Raw genomic sequence first — 11108 nt, 5'->3', positions numbered from 1 at the left:
GTTTTGTTTTTCCAACAAAAGTTCCAATATATGATGCTGGTGGCTCTCCAATCCCAGTTGCGCGAAGCCACCGGCCCATTTTGCCGGTCACACTCCACAGCATTTACCGCTGCATCGCGAACCAGCTTTTGCCCAACAGTCGTCATACACTTTTACTTTGGCTTGTGGATTCTGTCAACCCAGTATATATTTTTTGTAAATATTGTTTCATCTAAAAGATGTTTCGTAATTTGCTGATAAAAATACTTCAACTGATGATATTTTTATTTCAAAACATCAGTATTCAAGGAGGCGATGCGTCCAAAAAGTAAGGTGACTTTGGTGCTCAAACTGGGCGCGTCAAAGGTATTGGTGGATTGTTATTTTTTTTATTGTTAATATAATTATATTATAATTATATAATTATATTAACAATAAAAAAAATAACAATAATTATATAATTCAAACGGTGGATCGTCTCATAAAAATAGATATACAAAAGTGTTTCAGCTTCAATTTTCTCCCATATCACAGAATAAATAGACCTACATGAACTTTTGCAAAGTACCTGGGACTTCTTTGTAGAAATATTGAATATAAATACCGTAAAACCGGTTATACATTGGTGTTGAAAAATAAAAAACCACACCCGAGCATGCGCTCATAGAAGTCACGGAAAATATTCAAGGTTTCAGATTATTCAAGGTTCAAAACAGCAAAAGCAATCGTTGACCCTCATACAATTAAAAAAAACATCTCAAAGGCGAAAACATGTTAAAGCATGTGTTAATGTGACGTAAAGCGTATTAAATTTTGTCTGGAGCTGATTGTGTATGGATTATGATTATAAAAAGTGTCTTTGAAGTTCCAGAAAAGGCCGGTTTGAGCACGACCAGTGACACGTCGATTTGCAGAGCTGTCAATCATGGAGCCACTTTTGGTGCATGCAATAAAATACAGAATTAGTATCAGCACTTTAGAACCAACTGTGGCGTGCAAATGTTGTTGATGGATTCAACTGTGCGAAGCGTTAATGCTGGTGTTCAAAGTGACATTGGTGAAAGACGTACTAAAAACCGTACCAGACATGTTCAGAAAATTAAACTAGTTAGTCTAATCCGCTATACAAACTCCAGTAACTGAGTGGTTCCATTAGACAGTACGATTGAGTGAAGCGAGCACGTAAGCGAGATGTAGACAATTTCGACAATTTCTACCTTGAGCTTAGATAGCAATAGCGAAGGTGAACGAGCGAAGCGAGCGTGAAAGTGAGATGCACAATTTCTACGCTCCGGTTTTCCCACACACTTTACGGTTTCCCCAGGCGCTATGCTGATGCTAAGGATGCTAGGATGCACGATGGAAGGGGAAATTTTTCTTGCGCTGAACGAGTTTTTTGGTAATCGATGGTTACTTCGCCGAAATAAAATAAAGTAAAGCATGAACGTGCTACGCAGTTTCATTAAAAGTTTGCAGTACGAAGGAAATGAAACGTTTTCGAGATTTAAGGGACAATTTTTTCGAAAATTGCATTTACTCTTGGGAAAAGTGGTGCTGCAACGTGATGGAAATAACCAACGCAGAATAAAATTAAGTATAAAACTAAATCCATAAGATTAGGCCCTATAAACGGGTCCTGTAACCGGGAGCTGTCAACAGGCCTACTTACCGGGCCTTAAAAACGGGCCGTATTACCGGGCCATGTAAATTGGCCGTGCTATCGGGCCCTGTAACCTGGCCCTATAAACGGGCACTGTAACCGGGTACTGTAAAATGGGTCCTGTAACTGGGCCGTGTAACCGGGCCGTTTTACCTAGTCCGGTATACAAACTCCAGTAACTGAGTGGTTCCATTAGACAGTACGATTGAGTGAAGCGAGCACGTAAGCGAGATGTAGACAATTTCGACAATTTCTACCTTGAGCTTAGATAGCAATAGCGAAGGTGAACGAGCGAAGCGAGCGTGAAAGTGAGATGCACAATTTCGACGCTCCGGTTTTCCCACGCACTTTACGGTTTCCCCAGGCGCTATACTTTTGCTAAGGATACTATAGATGCAGGATGGTAGGGAAAATCTTTCTTGCGCTGAACGAGTTTTTGGCAGTCTATGGTTACTTTGGCGAAATAAAACAAATCAACACGTGAACGTGCTACATAGTTTCATTCAAAGTTTGCAGTACGAAGGAAATGAAACGATTTCGAGATTTAAGGGACAATTTTTTCGAAAATTGCATTTACTCTTGGGAAAAGTGGTGCTGCAACGTGATGGAAATAACCAACGCAGAATAAAATTAAGTATAAAACTAAATCAATAAGGTTAGGCCCTGTAAACGAGTCCTGTAACCGGGACCTGTCAACGGACCTGCTTACCGGGCCCTAAAAACGGGCTGTATTACCGGGCCATGTAAACGGGTCCTGTAACTGGGCCATGTAAATTGGTCGTGTTACAGGGCCCTGTATCCGGGATCTGTCAATGGGACCACTTACCGGGACCTGTAAATTGGCCGTGTTACCGGGCCCTGTAACCGGGACCACTCAACGGGTCCTGTAACCGGGACCTGTAAACGGGTCCACTTACCGGGCCCTGTAAATTGGCCGTGTTGCCGGGCCCTGTAAACAGGCACTGTAACCTGGCCCTGTAAACGGATCCTATAAACGGGCCCTGTAATGGCCTTAAAAGGGCCATCGATGTAATGTAATGGCCCATCGATGGGTAGCACGTTCATGAATCCCTGTACCGGTTGGGTCCTGCCATTGTATGGCTGCAGACTCTGTAAGTGCAACACGACGATTTTTGATCAGCGGTAGCTCATATCAAATTTACATTTTGAAACGGCTATATCCCAACCCTTCTGTTGTGAAATAGTTCCAGAAACATGCCAGGCGATTATGAACGTGCTCAAAAGATACATTAAAATAAAGTGCACACGAATTTAAATGTTCAACTATTCCTTGTTGACATGTACGCATTAATATTTTATCTTTAATTTGAGGATTGTAACAAATCATTCCCACCAGCGTACAACGTATTTTCAAGGAATGAAATAAATTTATTCTGTATGCACCTACATTTTCAATACGAATTACGATCATTACAGATAACATCATACATTTTATGCAACCGTTGAAATATTTCTTCGTTTTGTTTCAATGCCAAGTCCGAATGGTTTTGTATTTCTTGCACTAGGCTATTATCAGCTATCATATCAAATGAGAAAGTTAGCTGTAATGGTAAAAAACAGTTATAATTAGAAAGAAACATATATTGTTTAGTAATATGTAAAGAATAGCCATAAACTACTTACCTCACTTTTTGGATACATTATTGTACCAAACTCCTTGTAAACATTGCAATATATACACTCTTTACGGTCTGAAGTTGAACTTGAATTAGACGCAAAAACATTTTGCGAATTCGTATTTAGAGTATTAAACGTCAAACCACCTTGCCAATGAAAATCAACAGAAGAAGGGAGTGACATTGCTGCGGTATTTGAAAGGAACGACGTTGATTCTGCATAAGTTTGTTGATGACCAAAGTCATTCACAAGCGAAAAATTGTTAATTTTCTGCATATGACGATCCAACAGTTTCGTAATGTTCTTCGAATTCGCACGAAATGTGTCCCAGATGAGCTGTTCAACCAAACTCATCTTGTGCGGGCACTCCTCTCCATGCTCATTAATGTAGTTTTGAATTTTTGCCGCCTTTTTTTTAGTAGCGAAGCGCATATCGTTCCAACGCTGAAACAAACAAAAGAGATCACAAAAAATAAGATAAACTTTTAAATATTTAACCGTCTAAACTTACTTTTTGCCAAGTATCTGCTGTCTGCACCGGAGGTCCTAATTTGTTCAACTGGGAGGCAATTATTTCCCAAACCTCTGATCGTTTCTTCTCATACTTAGGAATAGAATGTTTACCATGAAGGAAGATAAAATTCGTCTTAATGAGACTAATTAATTTAAATTTCTGTACATGTCTCATACGTTTTTTGGTACGCTTTTCACCAATTTCACTTTGAATGCTTGCATCAATGCTTCGCACAGCTAAATCCATCGACAACAGTTGCACGCCACAGTTCGTTGTAAAGTGCTGATACTAATGCGGTATTTTGTTGCATTCACTGAAAGTGGTTCCATAACTGATAGCTCTGCAAACCAACGTACCCGCTGCCCTATGCAAATCCGCCTTTTCTGGATCTTTTTAGCTTTTTTTATATATTTTAATCCATGATTATCAGAAAAGGCCAGACAAATTTGAAAACGCTTCACTGCCGATTAGCGCATGCTTAAAAAAATTGCCCCTTTTGTGTAGCAGCTTCCTTCTTTTTTGCTACTTTCTTGTACCAATTGCATACTTGCGTAAAGATTGCATATGTTATTTCAAACCATGAATAATCGAATGTTTTCCGTGAACTCTATGACTGCGTGCACGGGTATGTTTTTCGTTTGTCGAACCCAATGTATAGAACCGATAAGCTAACCCAACGAACATCAGCTCGTTCCATATTAATTATACGCTAATATTGAAAAAACAAAGCATTATAACTGAAGGGCTGCCCCATAGATTCGGTGCATGACGATGTCGACACATATCTATAACATCTTTAAGTCGCAGCATATCAGGAAAATCCAAAGAATTTTGAAATTCCCCTAAACAATTCACGGCTTAGTCGTCATTTTAAACACAATAAAATAATTTATAAGAACGCAATGATCCAATGATTAACATCGATATTTTAGGCAGCTAAATTTGTACGTGCACTCTACCAATCGTTGTTTCGATACTATAGATTAACATATGTGATGTATTCAATTTTCGTTGAAGCGCATTGCAAATAGCATGAAAAATTTGGCCATTTCTAATTCTTAGCTGTTCATTAGAAAAAAACTGTTACGACTCCGAGGAATACTCTGAAATAGTCTATTTTTCAATATTTCAAAAGCTCACGCTACAATTCACGACCAGCACAGCTCTAAATCGACAATACGGTACTGGATTATGATTTTAAGTCAAGCGATGAAGAGAAACCGAGTGGCCAGGCTGAATGGCTTCCTACCGATTAACTTAAAGTTAACTGTTACGAACGAAGAGAACTTCCAAACGGCGGACAACGGACTTTCAAATTAAACTCAACAACGATCTGTTCTTGATGTTCCTGGCACATTCAGGTCAAAACTGCCGGCCAAACTCAAAGCCAGACTGCAAGCCAAACTGAGCCGAACTGGGAGCCAAACTCCCTTTATTCCAACGTAACGGATCCTTACATAATATGTTGCTAATCCCGCTGGGCCGATACCCTTCGTCAATCTCCCGTTGTTGCCGACGCAACACGCCACGCGCAAGCGAAGATCGCGATCGACCAGAAAGTCTCATATTTGCGCCTCCACGCGCAACGGCGGACCAGAACGAAGGGCTGCGATCGGCCAACACATGATGCCTCCACGCGCAACGGCCGCGATCATCGAGCGCGTGGAGCTACGCGCATGTAACGAATGGCAGCTGCCACTGCCCCATTCGGAATTCCATCCAGACCCGGAGCATTCCGTGGGTTCAGCCGTGACGCGGTAGCAAACAGCTCCTCATTGGTGATGGGGTGAACCGTTTCTTCGTTGGCCTCCTCTGGTTCGAGCCATTCCATGGGGGGGTGGAGGGGGGGGGGGGGGGAAGAGCTAGTCCACGATGCCTCCCCAGAGCTCGGGGTCACGCTCCTGTGGCAACCGGTCTCCCTTCACCCACGTTTGGACGATTTTGTAAGTGTTCCCCCACGGATTATCCTCGATGGAGCCTGCCCACACAACACGAAGTCGTATTAAGTTGAATAAATTGAATCTGATATTAGTATATTTCAAATCGGAATCGCATTATGCATAGACAATGTACGAGCAATGTATATTCTTTGTTGCATATGATGCCGATTAACAATGTAATACGATTTTCTTTATGCATACGTATAGATATACGAGCAATGTACGGCTGATGTATATCGTAAGTCGTATATGATGCCGACTTAGAAAATATATGACTAAACATATACATTTTGAACAATGTACGGTTAGCGCCTCCACTTTTGTCCGTATAGGCATTATTTTAGCATCATTTACGATTCAATCATATTGCATAGAAGTACGATTATTTCAAGTTGATATTCGATTTACATGCATATGTGTTGTGTGGGTGCCAGCTCTTCGGCAATGTGTCGGCGCGCAGAGATCGTAGTGTCCGATCCCGGGTCCGACGAAGCACCGCTTGGGCGCGCTTACACGCCGCTCGCAACCCCACGATCTCGTCGGTCCACCAGTACACATGCGTCCTGTTTATAGCACCGGTCAGCCGTGGCATGGTCTCGTCACACGCGCGCCGCATCGTCGAGACCAATGAAGCCGGGTCCAGCGCCACCTCCTCGAACCGAAGCACTCGCAGAGCTGTGACATACAGCTCCGCGGAGAACAGCGTTGTGTCCCACCGACGACCCGACGGTGGTGGCCTCCTTGCTGTCCTTAGCACCTGCTGTGACGTGGTTCGCACCTGGTTGACGGTCGCTCGTTGGATTCTCTTCGGAGATTCTTCCTCCGACCCATTCTTACTCATCATAGCGCGGGTTGGGGGCGGGAGGTGGATCTATCAGCGTCTCCAGGATGTGCGTCAACGTCACTACCCACTAGCTAATCCTAGCGCTCCCTGGATATTGGCTCCTGCGGTTACCGTTGAATCCCTACATGTTTCGGCCCGCAAGACTCCGTTTACCCACGACAATGCCCCTGGAAGTTGATTGCACGCAGTGCCTTCCGGCGCCACGCCTGTGGGGCAGGCAGTAGAACTCGCAGCAGCAGCGCTCGCTCAGACGTCGGACCTCCCCGCGGGAAATTGCGCTCACCTCCCCTTAATTTCCACCCGTTTCACCTACCTCTACCATTTCTTTAACCACTCTGACGTTTTTTACGTTTTTAATTTACGTTTGGCTGACAAAATTTAGGTAAAATCCCAAATGAAGCCCCCCCGGCGCCGCATCGTCATCATTTTTTCCACGTTTACGCCTGAAAGTTATGCAATAGGTGGCACATCAATTCAGTTTGAATATTTGAACCGTTGATTTTCCGTTAGAAGCTGTAATGATTTGAACTAATCGGTTAAACTGAGCAAGATGGACATCATAAACCAATGAGTTACTGAAGAAATGAGTTTGAAACGGCGGCGCGCCCGCAGCGAGCGCAGCGAGCGGACTGCGCTAGGTCTACCGAAAAAGGGAGTTTGTTATAAATTTGTGAAATAAGGGGGGCCCATGGGCCATCATACCGCACCCCTAGGTTGATTGCGTAGCCGAATTTTCATAAACTCATGCAAGTAATGCATGAGGGAGTTTATGTTGTACATCCTTTCCAGTATAATCATCATCTTTAATTTAACAAGAATTCAATTCAAACGGTTCACAACGGCATTTGTTTCACCAATTGCATACCTTTAAGGTACATCCGCTCACAAATGGTGCAGCCACGACAGCGATTTTGGCTGGGAGGGCTTCATTTGGGATTTTACCAAAATTTATACTTTTTGCACTTTTTCGATCATTGCGCCGCTTGATGACCGATTTTTACTCTCTCTTCATGCATATGCTTCGTAGAAAGATAGACAAAGAAGATGTGATAAGCGAAATTCATTGTTATCAATTCTAAGTACCCTAAAATTGATCGCAAAACCAGACAAGTGTTCTTTTTTCGACCGTCCCACTTACCGATTGGCACACTGTAATTGTATATAATCCCCAGCAAATTTTGATAACATGCATGAATAGTAGAGTTGTGTAAATCGGATTCAGATTCATGAATCTGAATGAATCTCTGCCTTATAAGGGATTCATGAATCTTTCGCCGCGAGATTCATGAATCCCAAAGACACACCAAATGATGTAAAGTCACCAACCAAAAGTCGGTTGAGGGACCACCTTTTTTTTTTTTTTTGGTCTCATTGTCCACGCCTATGACAGAATCGGGGAGATTCATGACAGAACCATGAAAGATTCATGAAGATTCATTAAGGTTTCGAAAAATTCATTAAGCTTTGAATATTCGAATCCGCAAAGATTCATGAATCCATCTGAATGAATCTTAGGTAAAAGATTCATATGAATGAATCTCGCCAAAAGATTCATTAAGCACAACACTAATGAATAGGTCTTTCAATTGGTAGGTGCATAGTTCCATAATAGCAGTCGTAATGGATGTTGCTTCACAGCTCCTTTGTTCGTTGATCAAAAATAATACCCTGGATTTTTCAGTATTTTGTTCGTGTTCGTTCGTCTACAGTTCTGGGAAGTTTTGAGATAAAATAATTTGTAACATGTACAGAATATGCTCCTCTAGAGAGGGAGCTAAAATTATTCACCATGTTCACATTTATGCTACAGTCTGCTCGGACGTGCATTGCATAAAGTGAATTGTGTTAGAAACTTATGATAAAAAATCATTTTCAACTAAATTTTAACCAAAACATTACAAATAATCCACAGTGAAATAGTAACAATCTTTGCTTGCATTCTCGTCAGCTTATCGTTTTTTTAGGGTTTTTTTTATGATAATTTGGGTACCTATAAATCTAGTACAAAGAACAATAGTGGCCAACTAATAAATGTGCAGGTACAACGACATGCGGCCACTTGAAGTGCGCCAAACGGCAAAGAAACCTACCTGTCCGATTTTACTTGCGTGTCCGCTTTTCGGGTCTTCGCGCACATTTTGAGCCGTATCTCAGTAAAACAATCGATTTCGTTTTCAATTTTCTTACATAGTGAAAGAGTTAATGAAAAGAAATGTATACGTTGAAGGCCAATATTCGGTTCCGGGAATGCTGTAGGCTTGCGGAAAGACAGCAGACCGGCTCATTTTTTGAGCGTCCGATTTTACTTGCAGCAGACTGTATATTGCTATTCCTGCCGTACTACTTGGATTGGATTTGCCGATCAACTGACACGCCCAAAATGCGCTAAAAACCGCCCGCCATTTTTTTGGCATATCGCAATTCAATCGCGGTAATTCTATCGCCATTGCTTTCTGATGATAAGGCCCCCCCCCCCCTCCTCACCCCCCCCCCCTCCTCACCCCCCCCCCCCCCCACCACCGGTTACAGCATCCCATGATCGTGCCAAATGTTATCGCCCTGTCGATCACAAGTCAAACTTCTCATCTAAAGTTCACCCATTGGGAACGGTAGCGGAATGGTGGTTGAATTAATTAGTAACCGATAACCCGGCGGAGCGGTCAGCAATCAACGTCAGCCGCTCGGGCGACAGTTCCAAGCGGTGGCCGATTTCATTCAATCCCTGACCGTCGTCGGGTGAAACGTTCGCCTCTCGGCCTACTGCGGTACCGCTTATCGGGTTCAGTGATTGTGTGAACGTCCGCCGCAGCGGATACGGTAGATTTGCGCGCGAAAACAAGCGAAGAACCGGCTCACGGGGGTCGGCCGAGTACGAGTGGATTAAGTCGGTGCAATTGCTCGTTGGACGAACTCGATGTTGTCACCGATGGACTCGACGGTGAACAGCAGTGGGGTCGGTGCCGGCAGCACCAGCCCCGGCAGTGCCGAGTATCGTAAGAAGCGCATAAAGAACGTCCAGAAGCTCGAGCTGGTGCGGCTGATGAAGGCCAACTTCCTGTTTATTCGCGGCAAGCACGCGGTGGCGCGCTGCGAGAAGAGCCGAGGGGATGTCTGGAAGATGATTACGGCACGGCTAAACAACCTGGGACCCCCGGTACAGTCGGCGGAAGCGTGGCAGCGGGTGAGTGAGTGTTCCATGTGTGGCTTTACAGGGCTAAAGCTGGTGTCCTTTCTGCTGACCTGACTATTTCCCCGACAGCGGTGGAACGATATGCGCTCGGCGACCAAAAGCAAGATGGCCAAGATCCAGAACTACATCCGCGAGCACGGCGACGAGTGCCCGTACAAGCTGAACCTGGTGGAGCGGCTCATCTGGGACACGTTCAGCGTCAAGCCGGAGGAGTACATAAAGGATCTGAATATGAAGTTGTGGCGCGAGAAACATCAGCTGGGGCTCGGTCAACCTTCCCCTATGATGGCGATCGATAGTGAATCGGGAAGCTCGGCGGACGTGTCTCTTGTGCATGGGTTTGAGCCGACGGGCAGGAGTAGCAACGCCTTGGAGTCCATCACGAGCAGCGCGGCCAGCTCCCCGTGGCAAGATTCGATGTCGTTCGCAACGGGACCCATGTCGAATCAGACCTGCTCGAGGGTGGACGCTAATCAACCGATGGAACCGATCAATCCATCGCTCCCAGGCTGTAGTGTCAACCAGGACAGCTTTTACCCTCAATCTACATCCGGAATGAGTTACGGCACGTACCTGGGAGTGAGTGCCAATACCCAAACGTCCACGCTCGGCCGAAATACGAACGAGGCTGGCCAGTGGCATAATTCCGTCTCTTCTTCAGAATTACGGGTGGATGGTGCTGCGACCCAGAGCAAGGTAACGACTGATCGTTGATAGTATAAACATGTCGATAATCACCTAACCGGTTCTCTCTTCCCCAACAGACGTCCGTGCCACCGGATATGGTGTCCGCAAATAAAGTGTTGCGAGATTTGAACAAACTGTTCGACTTGGTCCTGAGGCAAAATGAAGAAATTTTGAATCTTTTACGCCAATCGTGTAGTGAAAATTGAGTGGATTTAAATCGTGGCTCCAGTTAATTTAACAGTTAATTCAACGCCATTAGTTTTCGGAGTTGTTTCTAAATCAGTGAACGTGCCGCAGTAATGTATCGCATTGATTAAAGAGGTATTACATGAAGCAGTGAATGTTATAAGTGTGAATTAATAATTTATAATGTATCTACAAAAATAAATGTTTAATCGAAATATTTTAATAACCTTATAAAGTTGAGTAATTTGTGGGAGTACTTAATGGATGAATGTTCAAAACGGATATTTTTGTATAAGGATTAACTAAACGTAACTGAAATCTCAGTGGCGCCTTACAAGTAATATGTTGAAACAAATATTGATTTTACAAAACAAATGTCAGGTTCTTTGTGGGAAGGATAGACGGTAAAAAATGTACAAAATTAACTTAACGCCCATAAATTCTTCTTCCAATATTACATTCGATGTCAT

General features: G+C 43.6%; 1 protein-coding gene across 1 annotated transcript; it reads left to right on the top strand.

Annotated features, from left to right (window-relative positions):
• The first annotated feature begins 9489 nt into the window (after positions 1-9489).
• On the top strand, positions 9490-10658 carry LOC131284924 (uncharacterized). Its single transcript, XM_058313783.1, has 3 exons — positions 9490-9756; positions 9835-10461; positions 10530-10658. The coding sequence occupies exons 1-3, from the start codon at positions 9490-9492 to the stop codon at positions 10656-10658; spliced, it is 1023 nt and encodes a 340-aa protein (XP_058169766.1).
• The last annotated feature ends 450 nt before the right edge of the window (positions 10659-11108 follow it).

The sequence above is a fragment of the Anopheles ziemanni genome, chromosome 3 (assembly GCF_943734765.1).
Source record: "Anopheles ziemanni chromosome 3, idAnoZiCoDA_A2_x.2, whole genome shotgun sequence".
Classification (NCBI taxonomy): Eukaryota; Metazoa; Arthropoda; class Insecta; order Diptera; family Culicidae; genus Anopheles; species Anopheles ziemanni.
Note: the sequence above shows the minus strand (reverse complement) of the source record. Positions and strands in the feature narration are given on the sequence as shown.